Source organism: Lepidochelys kempii, chromosome 13 (assembly GCF_965140265.1).
Source record: "Lepidochelys kempii isolate rLepKem1 chromosome 13, rLepKem1.hap2, whole genome shotgun sequence".
Lineage (NCBI taxonomy): Eukaryota > Metazoa > Chordata > Testudines > Cheloniidae > Lepidochelys > Lepidochelys kempii.
This window is the reverse complement of record NC_133268.1, coordinates 30304095-30323948: the sequence shown is the minus strand read 5'-3', so window position 1 is coordinate 30323948 and position 19854 is coordinate 30304095. Positions and strand designations below refer to the sequence as shown.

At 44.4% G+C, this 19854-nt stretch overlaps 1 protein-coding gene across 6 annotated transcripts in view; it reads left to right on the top strand.

Annotated features, from left to right (window-relative positions):
- The window catches only part of RALGAPB (Ral GTPase activating protein non-catalytic subunit beta), a 111311-nt gene extending 100805 nt beyond the window's left edge, over positions 1 to 10506 (top strand). For all 6 annotated transcript variants that reach the window (XM_073309965.1, XM_073309966.1, XM_073309970.1 and 3 more), the window contains 4 exons: positions 3957 to 4065; positions 4294 to 4372; positions 5083 to 5231; positions 6032 to 10506. In XM_073309965.1, coding sequence (XP_073166066.1) covers positions 3957 to 4065; positions 4294 to 4372; positions 5083 to 5231; positions 6032 to 6225 — 531 coding nt within the window. In that variant the 3' untranslated portion in view covers positions 6226 to 10506. The remainder of the gene's footprint in view (positions 1 to 3956; positions 4066 to 4293; positions 4373 to 5082; positions 5232 to 6031) is intronic.
- The last annotated feature ends 9348 nt before the right edge of the window (positions 10507 to 19854 follow it).

Genomic DNA, 19854 nt, shown 5'->3' with positions numbered 1-19854 from the left:
TGGCCTCTTCCCAACACCTTTTTTATCCTCACCATAGGACCTTCCTCCTGGTGTCTGATAATGCTTGTACTCCTCAGTCCTCTAACAGTCTCTGCGTTCTCACTCTCAGCTCCTATTGCCTCTTGCTCCCAGCTCCTCACACACACACCACAAACTGAAGTGAGCTCCTTTTTAAACCCAGGTGCCCTAATTAGCCTGCTTTAATTGATTCTAGCAGCTTCTTGATTGGCTGCAGGTGTTCTAATTGGCCTGTCATCTTAATTGTCTCCAGAAGGTTCCTGATGGTTCTGGAACCTTCCCTGTTACCTTACCCAGGGAAAAGGGACCTACTTAGCCTGGGGCTAATATATCTGCCTTCTGTTACTCTCCTGTAGCCATCTGGCCCAACCTTGTCACAGTACATTCAGTTACTGATTTGAGACCTTAAACATTTTAAACAAAATTTCTTGATTCTGCTTTAAGGTATATATTGCATTAGCTGATAAAACATATGATGTAACTAATTGCAATTGCCTTCCATGTATATTTGTCTGCAAAGAACCTTTCTTTATGTAAGGCAGTAGCATATGAAACTTCCATCTTTAAGTTGGTCTGACTTCAGTGGTCCCTTAGGTCTCTAGTTCCCTGAGTCAATGAGAAGCACAGGGACTTCAATCTGACATGTTTATCCACTTAAAAACAAATGCCTGCTAAACATGCCGCTTTGTGAGTACCTCATACAGAGAGCCTGTTGTCGCTGCAGTAACTAAAGCCTAGAAGCAGATGCAATTCTTCCTTGCCCTTTGGAGGCTGGTCATCGCAGGGGGAATCAGGGCAATATGAGGAGGAAGAATATGTCCTTCCTAATGAGTAGAGCTGTATACTTATTCTGATCCTGGAGTTAGGAAATGCCCACATTTTTTATCATTCCACATACAACCAGAATGGGAGGGGATGGGGACAGGCAATTTTTTTACCCCAACTGTACTAGTTGTTGTGTCAGTGTGTCAATTCTGTCCATATCCAGTCGCCTTAGTTTATGAGAACTGACAAGGTAACAGGCTAGAAGCTTAGGTAAGTGATTGTTACATTTATTGCAGCATATATTCCAGGGCACAAGACTTGGCCAAACTGGAGCTTAGGTAGAGACAGTAAGCAAACATTATAGTTTGTGTTTTTAAAACCATTAGAAAGCCTGGACATTCTAAGTTAGGGTTAAATTTTGTGTTTTTCTGACCCTAAACCCCCAGTTCTCTTCAGATGACATTGCATCTCCTCAAGGACTCTTGAATTTGACAAGTTTTGAAGTTTCCTGACTGACCATTTTTGAGAGATAATGTGACCAAAAACATTAACATTATTTTCAAAAATGTGATCTGTCTTTTAAATCTCCAAATATCACAAACAGCCTGAAAACTTTGAAAATAAAAGCACATGTTTCTTGGCTAAAGACAGCATGTGCAAACTTTCAGGTCCAATTAACCTTTTAAAGGTATTTGAAGGGGAGGACTAGAATCAAAATGCGCTTCATAAAGCCCAGAGCCAGTAATCTGGTCCATGTAGATAATAGAACCCCATTGAAGTCAGTAGAGGTTTTTGTGGCTGCAAGGGTCTGCCTGTCTGCCCACCCGCACAGATCAGATTGCAGCAGTGGGCCCTGAACTAGCTGCAACCATAACTATGGAGAGATGTCTGAATGCTATGACCAGGGACAGTCGATCTCTAGCAAGATTATTCCTGACATTGTCTGTTCTGCATGGCACTATCTGCTTTTAGAGTCTCATACCCCAAACCCTGAATGATGAGGGTCCATTGATCAGTATTGTCTTGATGCTGCTGGATGTATTTCTATAGAAAATCACTAACCCCTGCCTACCACAATGAGGGATCAACATCTGCCTAATATTACTGTCTAAAAATAATAGGGTAAAAGTAGTGTTCGTATGGTCAGTTATCCAAATTAGTGAGACACAGAAGACTTTTTTTGCATGTTTTTTCACTTGCAGCCTTATTACGATAGAATATCCTTTCTAATGAAGGATCACCAAGATGTGTCAGGTTTATCCAACTTCATTAGAACAGGATAATTCTGGTACAATCAGCAGTGGTAAGATTAATGTTGACAACTAGGCAATTATATCTACTAGGCTGTGTATTGATGCAGTGACTGAATACAAATATCTCAAACCACTGAGAAATAGCTGCCAAGGAGCTACTTCCCAGTGGCTGGTCACAAACAAGTGTAGGTCGTATGACATCCAGAGTGTGGCACATGATAGGAGAGGGAAATGTGAAAGACTAGCTTGGTGCCAAGACCCTCCTGATGATCTTGACCTGGATGCTTATTGTATGAATCCATGGAATAGGCCCATTTTACTGCCTTCTCTCCTTGGTGATCTCAGTGTAATATTGCAGCTGTACTGCCAGCTGCTCCAAGTATGATGAGAACTCTGCCGCCTCCTCCAGCTCATGTGTCTGCAGATTCCAGGCTGTTGCTATCTCCATTTACATTTGGATGACTGCCTTCAGGAACCTGAAGGGCTAGATACTCTTACATAAAAACATTGTTTCCCTAAGAAACACAATTGGCAGGTAACCCTGGGGAGAGCGCACCCACCCACCCACACATGCACCCCAAATTGATGGAATTTTCCAACTGGCTGCCTTATGTTTTCCTTGCTCATAACTTAGTTCAGAACAAAATCTCTTCTAACGTCCAAAGCACTCAATGGCCAATGACCTCTGGGCACCCAACTTCCCTTGAAAGTCCATGGGAGTTGCAAGTCCAATTGCCTTTTATGCATTTGAAAATATCTCCCTCCACTGTTACAGGACTGTGTGTGTATCTGTTTGAAAGGTTAAAATAAAACCATTTGGGTTTGATAGGCGAGAGGTGTCAAACTTTTTTTTAACAGGTGTGAAATATTTTTCATATCACTCCTTTGCCTTCCTAGCACCTTTCATTATAGGATCTTCAAGTATCTTAAAAACCTTGACTCTGAGTGTCTCTGAGCAACGCCCTGGCACAGGGGAATCAATGAGGCACAAGAGGGTAACTTAGCTAGTGGCACACCAGTAAGAGAACTAAAAAGGTCTGATGCCCCTTCCCTGGCTCTTCCTTCCTCCTCCACACTTCTGTGGCCACACTCCAGTGACTAAAATAAGTTTGACTGCCTTTTGCTCCCATTAGCACTGCCGATCCCCTGTAGCGATGGGAAAAGGAGCTGGATTCTGCTGTACACATCATCCCCAGCATTCTGAGCTGCGTTCCCATTGCAGCATCAGATTCTACCTTAAGTTACTTACAGCTGTGTCTGTTTTCAGCGGGGCTGATCATGTGTAAACTGATGGCAGAATCTTTGATTGATTTTTGGTGAGCCAGAAAGAACTCTGGTCAGCTTTCAATTCCAGAATGAGTTTGCAATATAGGGAATTAAGAAAAATCTTCTTATTTGTTAACTGAGCAAATTTGCTCTGGAGTTGTTGAGACAAGAAAGATACAATACCCCATTGCCGTTTTCGGAGCAGCATCATAGCTTGTGGGCTGCAAAGAATGATGTGTAGGCTTCCATAATAGCACAGGAGTATGTCACAGTGTTTATATGCATGAACCAGGATGTTAGTTCAACTAGTTGAACTCAGACAATAGCAACAAAGTAAACGGAGAGATGTTCCTCAACAGATTTCAGTGTTAACCTCCCAAGCAATAAAAATAAGTGTTATAAACCAAGTGTGGAAAAACCCCCAAATCATGGCTTAATACTGAAATAGGCTGAAAACTACCCTGAAAGCTGTAGCCTAAACAACAACAGCTCCATCTTGTGGCTGTCACATGTGCATCCTAGTGGTGCACCTCTTGTCTCTCTGATGTCCAAAAATGTCTTAAGAGTGACTACAGTATTGTTGCTTGTTTAAATGTTTAATTTAATTTTCATTGTTTTGTAAATGCCACTGTACTCTACCCTTCTTCAAAACAGCTCAGTCCTACTTCCAGATCAAAGAAGTTGCCTCAGGGCCGGACCATTCCACCAATGGGACCTGAAACCAAGGTGTCTGTGGTCTGGGTTGAACGTTATGATGATATAGGTGTGTAGAACTTCTGCTTTTTATAATGAATTAATGTAATAACAGGGCCAGTAACTGAGTTGTATGTGAAATATTTTATTAAAGAGAATTTTGTTTTTAGGTAAATAGTAGATTGTGATTTACCACTGTAGTTTGCATTTAAATTATCTAAACTTAGTTGTTTTGATTTCTGTCTAAATTTGTATAAGTGAATACTTAACCTGTACTGTAAACCTCTTTTTCTTCCAGAAAACTTTCCCCTCTCTGATCTGGTTTCTGAGACCAGCACTGGTGTAGAAACTACATCAAATAGTAGCACTTCCCTAAGGTATGACTTCGAATTTCTTTTCATTAAAATTTTTCTACTTTTTGCGAGCAATCGCTTATGTGGGGCTTCAAAATAGTTCCTGACTGGCTACATTAGCTTTGTTCAGTTTTCTTAAGACAGCTGCATGAGAACGACGTCAAAGATGCGGTCTTGTTCAGAATGATGCAGTGAGGTTCTTCACGTGGTTTTTCAGTCTTTCTTTTTCTCTGGCCACTAATGAAAGGACTCTTCTGTTGCAGGGGTTAGACTATGAGGCTGGGAATCAGACAATTTGGGGTTTTCTCTCTGGCTGTGTGACCAGCCACCGAACCCTCTCGACTTCTGTTCTACTCACTTATAAAATGGCTTAAAACTTATTAAATTGGTGTCTGCAGCACTTTGGAATCTTGTCACAGAAGGAGATCTCTAAACGCTGCATTCTAGGTGATCCCACCATTCTTAAGTACAGATCACAGGACAGTGGAAACTCTTATTGGCCAGGCTCACGGGCACCTTTTTGCTGGCGTCCTAAAAGGTTGTGACACTTTCAGCAGCTATGTGGTGTACAATGTGATTGACCATCTCGCACAAAGAAAAGCTTGTTTTATTTACTGACCATTTCTGAGTGTTCTTGCTAAGCACATTGTCTCCTTTCCCCTTCCCTTAAATGTTCTCTCAAAATACTGTCTCTGTGTTACTAATTTAACAAGTGGTTTGGTTTTTTTCTTTAGATCAACCACTCCTGAAAGAGAAGTTCCTGTGGTTTTCATCCATCCCTTAAACACTGGGTTATTCAGGATAAAAGTGCAAGGCGCTACTGGGAAATTCAACATGGTCATCCCCCTGGTGGATGGAATGATAGTTAGTAGGAGAGCTCTTGGTAAGTTCTGTTTTGTGAAAGGGTATATGTGGGAACCTAGTAGTGCCTTTGCTATCTGACTGTTCAATCATCTTTCTTTTAAATCTTCAAATATCACAAACAGCCTGAAAACTTTGAAAATAAAATGATGATTTTAGCCACTTCTCCTCCCACTGGGGCTCCCCCATGCTGGGGGAATCGCCAGGTAGAGAAAAGCAGTCAGTCTCTCCCTCGCTTTGTGCCTCTGGGGTGGGGTGGCCCAGAGAACTTGGCCTTAACAGACTTAAGTTTTACACACTCGAGTACTTTCATTCTCTGCACTGCCATGCGAGAGAGCTGGGCAGGATTGCAGCTCCCCGTGACTCCCAGGTGGGCCGACATGCTGTAGAGGTGGTGCGTTCAGCCCCTTGGGACTGCGAGAGCGGGGCAGGCAGTATGTTCCCTCACTCGGGGTGGCTGAGACTCCGTTTACGAACCACTCTCTTTTGCTGGCCAGTCAAGGAATAGCAGATGTGGCCCTTCATGCAGTCCCTGCTTCAGCCAAACGAGGAGCCCAACAGGCAATCTCTAAAGCATTACATTGAAAATTTGCTTTTAAAATAATGTTTAATAACAAAGGGGCCTCTTGGTGGTGGAAAGTTGTGATTCCTCACTAGCTACCCTTTAACAAGGGTCACTTACCCAGAGCACTGACAACAGTTGCCATTGGGCTCTAGCTGGGACAGAGCCCGGATTGAAATATCCGTCCTCTAGCTGGGAAAGCAGAGGAGAAGAACTGGGATTGATTTTGTTTAAACTTAACTCTGCTTTTTCTCTTTCAGGTTTCTTAGTGAGACAAACCATAATAAATATTTGTCGGAGAAAGAGGCTGGAAAGTGATTCATACAACCCTCCACATGTCCGCCGAAAACAGAAAATAGCTGACATTGTCAATAAATACAGAAACAAGCAGCTGGAGCCAGAGTTTTATACCTCACTTTTCCAGGAGGTTGGGCTCAAGAACTGCAATCCCTAGACCACTATCCTTCCAGGACAATTAGATCAGAGCTTGGTGGCTACAGTAATCGAAACAATTAGACAACCAAAAAAACCCAAACCACCCTGCAAAAAATCTCCCCCTCAGTCCTCCAGAGTAGAGAGAAATGACTCAGTGGATACCATGCAGGAGGAGTCAGGAATGAATAGGCTCCCAACCTTCAACATCCTAATAAGACCACATCTTTGAACGGAACTCCATGTCCCCTGCACAAGAGGAGGCAGAAATTATACCACTTTCACCATTTAAACATTTCCCCATTCTGTTAGAAAAAATATAGCAAGTATGTCTGAGAGAGGCTTGAATACAGCCCTGATAGCCTCCCATGTTCACAGAAAATGACGGGTTCCAGGCTAGGTTCAGGAACTAACAGCTGGGGCTTCCTTCCTCGCTGCTCCAGGAGATTCAGTTCAAGAACTGATCATGAGACCAGTTCCTTGCAAGACATGAAATCAAGAACATGGTAGCTGGGATATTAACTTACCTTGCCTGCTCACCCACCCACAACCAACCACTGCATTCCTCACCAGTCCTCCTGGATACTCAAAACAACATCTCTTAGCACAACCTTCATTCTCACCTAATTAGAGGAAAGAACAAATAAATATCTCATCCAGTGAGAAGGACACACCTCCATCTCTGCATAGGGGGATGGAAAATGAAATACAAATAAACCTGGCCCCCACATCTGAATGAAAGTTGTCTAAATGCTCACATGCACAAAAGAAGAAAGGAACAGAGTCATCTTCCCTTCACACCTGCTGGGGAAGAGAGACCCCATCTCGGAGCATTAACCATCCACCGTAAGGAGTTAAATAGAAGTTCTTAAAAATACCTCCAAACTCAATAGAAGAGACTTCTTTGACGGAGCGCATTCAACTTCTATAACAAGCTGAAGGAGAAAAAGGTTAGTTCATAAACATCAAGTCACAAAATCCATAGCTGAAGTGCTGTGATTCCATAGTTACCTCTCAATAAATTCCAGAATTACTGCTGGTGTTCGGCATGACTGAGTTTTATGCATATTTACACTTATACCAGGTATACACAGAAAACCTGAGATTACCTTACTTTCAAGAATTTTTTTCTACTAGATAACCGAGTTGTCTTGCACTTGTGTATAAACAAAGCTAAGGCATTACAGTCTGTTGCAAAATGTCACTTGGTTTTAATACAATTTGGTTTTATGCCGCTAACTAAATAACCCATTTTAATGGTTAAATTGCCTGCTTGCTTACCATCAGATCAAAAAATGACACTCTCCAGAAAGTCTGTTTAGATAGCTGTATGTACAAGGACTGCTACCAGGAACCATATTTCTGAGTGTGGTCCAGAACATTTGCTTTACTATTGCTGAAATGGGAGAAGAGATTTGGGGGCTTGCCCATTAAAGAATGTTTAACTCTTTGATATTTGTGCAGGTGTCAGACTGCTCCTCAAACTGTTGAACTATGCCCTAAAGAACAGTCACCCTGCTGAATGTGCTTTCTCTTCCACTCTGGGATGATCCAGGCTGCCACAGCCCCTTCGTAGTGACTATTGCACATCTAGCTCATAATTCAACATAAAATACTATAAAGACACTGTGCTTTCAGCTTGTTCATCTCAAGTAGTGGCTACTGTTTCTGAAAGTGCTTTCCTTTCCTAAGGACTGATGAAAGTGGCCAGTTGCCTTTTACAGCAAGGAGAGGGTTTGTAAGCTCTAAACTCCTCTATTCCCTCATTTTAGTGAGCACAGGTCAAACGTTTTCTTCAGAACCGTAGACCCTCCCTTTTCTGTGTCCTAACCTCACAGTTAAATATGCATATTTTAGTCCCAAGTAAAACAGGCCTGTAGCATGAAATGTGGATTATGAAAAGACATTCAGAGACTTTTAATGCAAATCACAATAAGTTTTGATATTTATTTAACTTTTCTATTTTTGAAAGTTACTTTTTGCAACAGTTCTGACTTCAAAACAGGCTTAGTAAGGAAAGTATTTCATCGCACAATATTAATGTAACAAGAAGTGGTCTTTTACAAAGAATAAATTGAAAAAGTGCCCTAAAAATCCACCTGAAAGAACTTTTGAGGCTGTGACAAAGGGGGGGTTGGGTGATGGAGTGTGCTCCTTACAGTGGGCTAGCATACTAGTAACTCACCTCTGGGAATCTGGGTTCAAATCCAGGTGGATCACAAGTGAAAAATGAGACCACAAAGAAACACTGCAAACGTTTGCGTGATTGCTTGTCCTGCCATGCCCAGGATTCAAATAGCAAAGGGGTTGCTGCAGGTCGGACATGAAGTCCAGTGGTAGAGCTGTAGAGGGAAGCTTGTGTAGCATCTTGCCAATGCTCGTTCAGTGCATGAGCACTAAATTTACCCACAGTCTTTATGTACCTATTGATCTAATATGACCAAACACATTTAGTCCACGGATTAAATGGCATGACCAGTGCATGTATACTGAAGTGGTGTAATAAACATGTTGAGCAATCAAATGTCTGCACATTATCAAGAATTGTTTTTAAAAAACAAACCACCATATATGTTTGACCAATGTAAGAATAGTCTAGATAAAGCCAGTAGTTCACATATAGACTAATGAGCTGCAAAAGACATCCGTCTGTCCGTTATTCAGGCCTGAATAAGAGTCTGAAACATCAAGACAGCTGTACTGAGAGGGACATGGGTATTTTTTGTGATGTTCAGTCCAAGAAAGCCAAATAGTCTTCACGTTTTACTTTTAGAAAGATTAAAGATCTGCTGTTGGGTGAAGACCATTTCATGGTTTATTTTTGAGTCTCTAAGTTCAACTGAGACATGAGCATACCCGTATCACTGCTGTATTTATCCAGAGCCTGGGCAACAGGGCTTTATACCTTACTGACACAATCTTAATTTGGTTTTACAATTGGCTGTTTAACACGTCACCACGTGACTGTTACGGCTTGGCCATTAATGGTTTTTCACTTGTCTGAAATAGTGAGAAGGGTAGAACTTCTAGAGAAACACTGTCCAATATAAAACTATAGTGATTACACAAATACATAACTACTCCTTAGTAGATCCAGCATATCACCCTGAGTATTTACCACCAAATTGTTAGACCACATAAGAGAGATTTGACTTGGCCATGCTTAAAGGAACACTGGCAGATTAAAAATCCAGATTTCCTCACATGTTTCTAACAACACCATACATTATTTCAACTGAAAATTAACCCCCTCCCCTCCGCGCACACAAAATTTTCTTAACGCTTACATGGCTTACTTACTACTTGCATTTCATTCTTGCTAGACAACATATTGACTGTTTCACTTGCGTATAGTTTATTTTCAGTCTAGTCTCAGGCACCAGGATAGCACTACAATATTTGGGTTACAAACATTACACAGGTCTCAATTTAAATATTCCTTTTTTCCCTTTTTATACCCTGAAAACATTCTGTTTGGGGTTTGTAAAAATGTTTAAACTGAGAGTATCCTTTTAATGATAAATTATTTCAATAGAATTTGAGAAAAGGTAACATACTGTCATCTTGTTAGCATTTCTGTCTTAGAGTTGCAATAATTTTAGGATCTTACATCTCATTTAAAGAGTTATAAAGTATCTTTGTAAAAAGTACTAAGGGTATTACAAATTTACAGCAAATGAAGGGGAAAATCCATGTCAGTGAAAGATTAGATACCTTTGTGGACAGCATCCTCAGAGAAATTGTAGGAAGCGAAGCTAGTCCTTTGTAGCCTAACTAATCGAACCACTGGCTTCACAACAGATAGCTGTGTATTTCTCTCATGCAGTGTTCTGGATGTTTAGCCTGAAGGATAGCAAACTAAATTTGACTTTTAATGGTGAGAAAAAGTTAGATGTGATTCAATGATCACACCGTTTAAAGGTTGATGTTTTTGAAGGAACCAAATGTATACTGTTTCCACACCGGGTTTTAGCAGGACTGGTTTGAAATGCGATTGCCAGGTATCATGTGCTTAAAATCATGTACACTTTGTGTGAACTTCTGTATGTTGCCAAGACATGATCTTTTTGTTTCTATTGTATTTTTCTGTAAATATTACTGGCGCTAAGTTGTAAAGTAAAGGCAAACTGTAAATATGAAGATGTGAACTATGTTCCCTTGTCTCTAGTACTTTATCTCTTATTTGTTTAGGGAAGGCACAAAGGCTTGTATGTATTTAGGCCAATTATTTGTCCAGAAGAAACACATCAAATATTGAATGTAACACAATTAGTCCAATAAATTTTAAAGAAATTCTTATCTAGTACCTGAGTGGTGTTCAATTTGTGAGCACGTTTTTGTCCAAGCCAACACATTCACCCAACATGCCACGGTCAGCATTAACTAATGGAGGTACTGAAATAGCTGCTCTGTAGCTTAGCTCTGGTTACAGTGCACAGGCTTGGCTTTAAGTAAACCAAGATCCCGCAAGCCACAATCTAGGGAGGTAGTGCCTCACAAACGTACAGTAATTTGTGCTCACTACAACCCTGTTACACACAGGGAACTGCTGTTCGGAAAGGCAAAGTGTCACATGGTCTCTATGGCAGAGTCTGCAATAAAGTCCAGATGTATTGACTTAACCACAGGGCCAGCCTTGCTCTGTGTCATGATGCCACAACCTAAAAAGCCTTGTCCCTGGAAGCAATTCAAGTCAGTCCAAGGGAGATACCACCAGGTACTGCATTCCTGCTGAAATGACACTTGGGAACCATGGCACTATCAGAGAGAAGTGGCGGTTCATTCAGTGTTCTGCCTTGGACACTGGACAGCAGATAGGTATTCAGTGTGAATCGTCTGTGCCTCAAATTTCTCCTGTGGATTCTTGTCTTGATTCATAGATTCCAAGGCCAGAAGGGACCATTGTGGTCATCTAGTCTGACCACCTGGAGAACTCAAGCCAGAGAACTTCTTCAAAATAATTCCTAGAGCAGATCTTTAAGAGAAACATCCAATCTTAATTTTAAAATGGTCACTGATGGAAAATCCACCACAACCCTTGACAATTGTTCCAATGCTTTATTACTCTTAACTCTTAAAAAATTTCACCTTAGTTCCAGTCTGAATTTGTCTAGCTTCAGCTTCCAGCCACTGGATCATGTTCCACCGTTCTCTGTGAGATTGAAGAGCCCATTATCAAATATTTGTTCCCCTTATAGATACTTAAACTGTGATCAAGTCACCCCTTAACCTTCTCTTTAAGTTAAAAATTGAGCTCCTGGAGTCTATCACTGTAAGGCATGTTTTCTAACCCTTTAATCATTTTTGTGGCTCTCTGAATCCTTTCCAATTTATCAACATCCTTCTTGAATTGCGGACACCAGAACTGGACACAGGATTCCAGCAGCGTTGCACCAGTGCCAAATACAGAGGTAAAATAACCTTTTTACTCCTCCTTGAGCTTCCCCTGATTGTGTCCTAGGATCGCATTAGCTCTTTGGCCATAGCATAATACTGGGAGCACATGTTCAGCTGATTATCCACCATGACCCCCAAATCTTCTTCTGCATTGCTTCCCATGGTAGAGTCCCCCATCCTGTAAGTATGGCTGACATTCTTTGTTCCTAGATGTACACATTTACATTTAGCCATATTAGTAACACACACTGGTTGTTTGCACCAGTTTACCAAGCAATCCAGGTCGTGCTGAATTAGTGAATTTTTAACCCAAAAACTTGCAGAATGGTAAATAATGAAGAGTGGTATTTGCCACTCTCCAATTTTTTAGTTCATCTGTAAACTTTATCAGTGATCATTTTATGTTTTCTTCCAGGTCACTGATAAAAATGTTAAATACTTTGGGGCCAAGAACTAATCCCTCTGGGATCCCGCTACAAACATCTGCTTGAGGACTATTTCCCATTTACAATTACATTTTGAGACCTGTTTTTAATCTGTTTTAATGTGTACCATGTTAATTTTTTATCATTCTCGTTTTTTTAAATCAAAGGGCGTGTCTACACTAGAAACTGTTAGGTCAACTTACAACCACTGCAGTAACTGGTTCATGTCCACACTACCCTCCTTCCGTTGGTTGTGAGCATCCTTACTAGGCTCTGAGCTTCACATGTAGCTCCCCACCAGGAGCCTTTCCCACCCGCAGCTCTCTGTTCCCAACTGTCAGGAGCCTGGGTGGGCTCCCAGCAAGGAGCTCCATGCCCAGAGCCTGAGCAGCTCCTGGTCTCTGCAGGGAGCTGGGAGCCTCTGGGCGGCCAACAGGCTCCCCAAAGGGAACCTGCAGGCAGCACCTAGGGAGCCCAGGGTGCGGCCCACCTGGGAGCCAGCAGCGAGCCTCGGCAGCAGCCACGCGGGGGAGTTGGGTCCCAGGGGGGCAGCGTGGCTCTAAGCGAGGTGGGCCCAGCCCGGCTGGCAGCTGGGCTCTAGTTGGAGCCACCCACCCACCCACCCAGGTGTGACATCCCAGTTTTCTTGTCAATTTCACGGCTCCATGACAAGAAATTGACAAGAATGACCACCAACAGCTGATATTAGTAAGGCAGAGTCTACAGGGATACTGTGTTGCCCTAACTACACCAACATAAGTCCTACGCCTCTTGTGGAAGTGGAGTTTTGTTGGTGTAGTAGGGCACTTACATCGCTGGGAGCAAGGCTGTGGTGTGTACACTGACATAATTAGGTCCCCATAAGCTGCCTTACCTCGACCTAACTGTAGGGTAGACCAAGCCAAAATATTATGTGGTACCGAGTCAAAAGCCTTACAGAAGTCAAAGTATATTACATCAATACTGTTACCTTCTCAGCCAAACTTCTAATCTTCCCCCCCCCCCCCATCAAGTTAATTGACTAGGATCTATTTTCCATAAATCCATGTTGATTTGCATAATTACATGACTCTCCTTTAATTCTTTATTAATCGAGTCCCATATCCATCGCTCCATTAGCTTGACCAGGATTTAGGTCAGGCTGACAAGGCTATAATTACCTGGGTCATCCTGTTTTACTCTTTTTAAAAATTGGTGCAATATTACCTTCCTTCCAGTCTTCTGGAACTTCCCCAGCGCTCCAAGACTTAGATAGGAAACAAATGGTAAAAATGGTCCGTTGTCACAATAGGGAGAGGTAACAGTGGGGTTCCTCCAAGGAGCCGTACTGGGACTAGTGCTGTTCAACATAGTCATTAATGATCTAGAAAAAGGTGAACAGTGAAGTGTTTAAAAGTTTACAGATGATAAACTGTAAACTGATAAACAGGTATTTAAGAGAGTTAAGTTAAAAGCTGACTGCGAAGACTTTTATAGGACGATCTCACAAAACTCGTGAGTGGACAACAAAATGGCTGATGACCCCCCACCCCCACCCTCCAGTTCACTCTCTACAGCCCCCCACCACCATCTTTGGGGGCCGTCTTGCCCCGTTTGCCCACCAATGGGGCAAGATCACCACGGATCGCTGGAGATCATACAACGCAGCTACTAGAGAGAGTTCCTCACCTTCCCCTCCCAGGAGCCTCACCCATGATGCCTTCCTCCAACACGAGGCAGACATCCTCCTCATGAAGGGTGCCATAGAACCCTTGCCCTCCCACTTTGCTGGCAAGGGCGTCTACTCCCCATACTTTCTCACCCAAAGAAGGGCGAGGGCCTCCGCCCTATCTTCAATCTCCACTTACTCAGCACTTTCATCAGAAAAACTAAGTTCCATATGCTGAGGCTCACCTCCATGATTCCTTCCATCCACCAGGAGTTGCGGTTTGCAGCCCTTAACAAGAAAGACACGTACTTCCATACTGATGTCCACCCAGCCCATCGCAAATTCTTCTCTTTCTGCATCAATTCAGGCATTGCCATGGCCCTGGGTCTTCACCAAGGTATCTGTGGTCATAGCAGCCCACCTTCGCTACCTGGAGCACTTTGTGTTCCCTTACCTGGACAATGGCTTCTGGTGTTGCCATTCCTTGCCAAGACAATGGCAGCTGTCACCACCCTCTGCTTGCTCCTTGCCTCACGAGGCATCTGTGTCAATGAGGTGAAATCCATGTTTCTCCCCACACAAGTGATCCATTTCATAGGAGAGTGTCTGGAGTTTATAGTAGTGAGAACCTTCCTCCTGGCAGACTGCTTTACCATCCTCACGGCTCTTGTGATAACCCTGTACCGCAACCTGCACATGACGGTACACCATTGTCTCTGCCTCCTCGGCCACATGGCAGCCTGCACCTCTGTGATGCCACAAGCTGGCCTCCACATGCGCCATCTATAGCTATGGCTCCTCTCCGTCTGCCCGCACCACATCGCCTCGTCCCCGACTGTCCTGCGTTGGGGCCATGCCTCCCTCACCTGGTGGACTGATCCTGCTAAGGTGTTCAGAGCCACCCTGTTTGCCACTCTCAATATGCCTCCCTGGTGGAGTTGGGTGTACACTTAGCCAGCCGTGCTGCACAAGGGACGTGGACCCCCAGGGAGGCGCGCATACACATCAACATGCTGGAGCTGCAGGCGGTCAACCTGGCTTGCCACGCATTCCTGCCTGGCCCTGACAGTTCTGGTTTCCTGATCTACTCAGACTGTCTGCCCACCCGCCAATCAGCCTCTCCACCCTGCCGGACCTACTCACCCAAGACAATGGCAGGGTTTGAAACCATAACCCAGGCCCACTTCAACTGACGGCCTGGTTTTTGGATGGGGTTCACACGTAGACAACTCCTGTTCATCACCAGTCCACCATATACTTATAATCAGCAGACGGGACTCCATGTGGGGATGGTACGCTGCAAAGTGGAAGTGCTTGACCTCCTGGGTGCAATGCTACCACCTTCCCCGCCAGGCCGTCTCCTTGCCTGTTGTTCTAGACTAACTGCTGGAGCTCAAGAACTCAAGCTTCGCATTCAGCTTGATCTGTATCCACCTTGCAGCACTTAGCGACTTCCTCCCTCCAATGGACGGACGGTTGGTGTTTACCCACCCTACCACTACCCAGTTTCCGAAGAGCCTGACTGGCTCCTGCCAGTCCTTACCCCCTACTGTTCACGGGACCTTAATCTTATGCTATCTGCCCTCGCCAGGCCTCCCTTCGAACCACAGTTCACATGCTCCCTCACCCACCTATCCATGAAGGTTCTCTTCCTGGTGGCCATCACTTCTGCCTGGCGAGTTAGTGAATTGGTGGCCAGGATGGCTGACCTCCCCCACACACAGTCTCCCTGTGCCATCACCCTAAGTTCCTCTCAAAAGTCATTTCTGAGTTTCATTTCAACCAGTCCATCCATCTTCTGGTCTTCCCTACTACACTGTATGCCACTGCTGACGACAGGACACTGCACTCCCTGCAGGGCACTGGCCTTCTACTTGGACAGGACTCGCACAGTCTGTGCTTCTCCACGCCTCTTTGTGGCTATTGTTTAATTTCAGCAGGTTATAATCTTGCCTAAGCAGGTTTCTCACCTCTATTGAAGGCCCAACATTCTGTGATTTCAAGAGCTCTGGCCCCTTGATCCCGCCTGAAATGATGGACCCCTGTCGGGTTCTCTACCCTTTCTTTTAATCGTCTAGTAAACCTCTGAAAAATGTTTTCTTTCAAAAGTAAACTCAGATAAAGTTCCTTTTCCCTGCTGGGTGTGGACACCAGGCTATGGGGTCTAGACTCCATGTTGTCTTCTCCCCCACTGGTGATTTTTACAATGCAAATGATTTTTTTCCTGCAACCTCCAATACAAATGAAGAGCCCATTGAATGTGGCCACACCTGGTTGGAGGTGTTGACCTCTTTCCTTTGTCTGGAGAAAAACCTGGGTATCCTCTCCCCCGACATGCCTGGTTTAAATCCCTTTTGGTCACAGACTTCAAAGCATAATATCAGTGAGTACCATACCCCCTCCTATTGTGCTAATACATGCATTTAACAATGATATTGATCACCAGACTGTCATTAGTTTTCATAGAAGACCTTAATTGATACACTTTGACAATACAGTAATATTGTATACAATCAGTTGAGTCAAATTCTTAGCATCTGAGGTTCAGATCCCATCTTTATAATTAAGCGGCAATCTCCCTCACTCACTAGGTTAATGGGTTTTGTTTACCTTTTATGTAAATGTACCTTCATTGTCTCTGACACCTGGTGAGAGGGGTGGGTCTCAGATCCCAGAATCCCTCCCACACCAGAAGGTCTATATTGCAATTTTTAGTCCTGTAGCCTGAGCCCTGCAATCCAGAGTTGGTAAACCTGGGCTCTGAGACTCTGTGCTGCGAGTTTTTTATTCCAGTGTAGACATACCCTAAAGGGCTGTTTCTGTGGGAGCTGCAGGCAACAGCTCCTCTCAAAATCAGGTGCTAAAGCTAGAAGTTAACAGAATTTGTCCATGTTCCTGACTGTCAGCCCTGAAAAGTTTCTGGCAAGTAAGACAAGACAGCTACTAGCTGATAATTGCCCAATATCAACTCTGGTTCTGTACATATACACAGAGAGGGTGTGCTGGGCATCACTTTGGCATTCATCTGAACAGCTTTGATATGGGCGAGTGCATTAGTACACAATCTGTTGTGTGGAGTTCCAGACGGCGAATGAGAAGATAGTGGTGCTGCTGCAAGTCTCCAGCTGTGGGAGGAGCTGGTGGGACCTCATTATGTAAGCAAACCTACCTCCATATTAAGTCTGCTGAAGCATTGTGAAAGCGAGTGGTACCTGTGCCCAGGGAGGGCAGGCATCTTGGGCTCCAGTTTGGCTGGTGCCAGCCAGAGTCTCCAACCCTGAAACCCAGAAACTCCAAGCAGAAGTCAGCTGAGATGGCCATGTTTGACTGGGTGCCAGCTCCCTGTGAAAGTGTGGTGTTTTGCAGGGTTTCCACCTTAACTATAAACCAAAGCCAGTCCATAAACTTGGCCTGACTTTTGTGCCATACTACGACCATTCTGCACAGCTGTGTAAGCCTCTCCCTCATCTGCTGCTCATCTAATGAGTTCCTGCTGGCGGTAAAGCACAGCCCCAAAGAGCTGCAGCTAGCTCTGAGCCTAGCAGTGTTGTTTATTAAAACCCCACTGTGCAATAGAGAGAAGAATATTTGACATTGAGTCAGTAAATTAAGATGCAGTCACAAAACCGCTTCATTATCTGGCGTCGTCATTTCGGAAGGGATCCTGCAGCCAATAGTTATAAAAATGTCAATAACAAAGCTTGCAGGGTACGAGCAAGAATGATTGCCGCAAACCCAGTGCCAATGGGTCAGCCGAGACTGCGCTCGTCCTCCTCCACCTGCTGCCTTCTGCTGTGGCGGAAAGCGACATTAATCTCTAACTGGGGTGCTGCAGTGCTGCTGTATTTGGTACAATGCTGAGCACCAGCACAGCGAGAGGCGGCATTCAGACTCCAGCCATGGCGCCACAGCTAGGGCCTGGTTCATTGGGAGCTGCAGGTGCTCAGCACCTCTGAAAATCAGGGCCGAGACTTGTCCGAATGGGGCCATGTTCCTGGGTGACAGCCAGAATGTTTCTGATGTCACGGCACTCTGGGCAGCCCCAGGACTGAAGCCTGGCTCACAATAGCAGGCATTGCAATAGAGCACGCTTAGGCCGCGGCGCTGGGCCGCTGCCACTCCCTGACCAAATCCCGGCAAGGTTACAGATGTTAGTGACCGGTACAGCTGTAATGTTCAACCCAGGAAGTGAATGAGGCCCAGTGACCAAGGTTTTGGCTTGTACTGAAAAAGTGTTCTAAGTTTTTAGATACATGCTGCACTAAAGACCTGCTCGTCTGCCCTGGAGATGCCCTTGCCCAGCTTCCACATTCAAGAACTCTCGGCAGGGTGCGGCAAGGAAAAAGCAGCTGAAGTGTTGTACAAGAAGGCTAATCAAAGAGAACTGGGTCAGTCAGGCAAGAGGTTTCACTTTCCAGAAGCTTCTGCTAAAGCAGCTGTGCTCTCCTGACACCTTGCCTGGGGCCCAGCGTGCCTCCCTGCTGGGCAGCACCACGTCTGGCTCAGAGCAGAGCTCTGATCCCAGTGCTAGGGCAGGGCTGGCAGCGTTACCTCCCGCAAATTGTCACCAAACTTGTTTGTCTGAGTGATTGGCTGAAGACGGACTGAGTGGATGTGTAGGCTCTAAAATTTGACAGTGTTTTATTTTTGAATGCAGTTATTTTTTTACATAATTCTACATTTTTAAGTTCAACTTTCACAATAAAGACGCTGTCCTGCAGTACTTAGTATTTTTCAGTTCATCTCGTACATTTGTTTTTTGCAGTGCAAATATTTTTAATAAAAATAAATATAAAGTGAGCACGGTACACTTGGTATTCTGTGTTGTAACTGAAATCAGTATATTTGAAAATGTAGAAAAACATCCCAAAATATTTAAATAAATGGTTTCTATTATTGTTTAACAGTGCGATTAATCTTTTTAATTGCTTGACAGCCCTAGAATAGACACTGGGGCCCACATCCCCACAGGTATTGGGCATCTCATTCCTACTGAAATCAGGGATTTATTTCAATGGCCTTAGGGAGCTAATACATTTCGGGATCTGGGCCTGAGCATGGTAATAGCAGAATTTTCCAACCCTGCTGCCCATTTCTCCTACACAAAGGCCAGCCCTAGACCAAATGGTGCCCCAGCAAGGAGCATCTTCAGTGACCCCCCCCACTCCATTTGTTAAACTTTGGAATACCTTAATTTTTATTGCATTTGCAGCCCATTCCACAACTTTGATTTGCATGCATGATTTAGCCCTGTCATAGAAGATGGTAAATCTGTATTTATTCATGCCATGTATAAGCAAATAAAAAATGGTTTCCTCCAAGCTTATAAAAACTTTTTAATTTTAAGAATAACCAAAATGTACCAACATCAAGAAACTGAACTGTGCACCAACATTGGCTGGACCAATATTAAATAGTGTTACAGTAAGCGACAGCCTTCATAGGCGCCGACTCTGTGGGTGCTCCGGGGCTGGAGCACCCATGGGGAAAAATTAGTGGGTGCTCTGCACCCACCGGCAGCCAAGCTCCTTTCCCTTCCTCTCCCCCCTGTTCCCTCTAAGCTGTGCACATGTGTGCTCGCACACAGATCCTAAACCCTGCTCACCCAGCGAAACACCACACGCAAAACAATTCGCACAGAAGCACAACAATTTGTATAGAAAAAAATTTTTGTGCACACGGCCTGTCAAAAATTAGAGGGAACATTGCCCACCCCACCCCTCCACCTCACCTCAATTCTGGCTCTGCCTCCTCCCCTGAGCACGCCACATCCCCGCAGCTCTCAGTGCTTGCCGCTGCAAAACAGCTCTTTCGCGGCATAACAAACTCCGGGGGGGGGGAGGAGTGAGAACGTCACTCGCTCAGGGGAAGAGGCGGGCCCGGGGTGGGGATTTGGGGAAGGAGTCCAATGGGGCAGGGAGGGGGCAGAGTTGGGGCGGGGACTTTGGGGAAGGGGTTGGAATGGGCAGGGGCAGAGGCGGATTGAGCACCCACCCGTGCCAGCAGAAGTTGGCACCTATGATAGCCTTAGAATGTTAACCCCTAGTCCTTTAGATCAAACGGTCACTTTTCTCGCCTTTGCCCTCACGAACTGAAGCACAGTGTCAGAGAAATCCAAAGACTGGCCAATGGCATTTTCAAGCAATAAAATAGCAAGCGATATCAGTCTGTCATCAGCAAT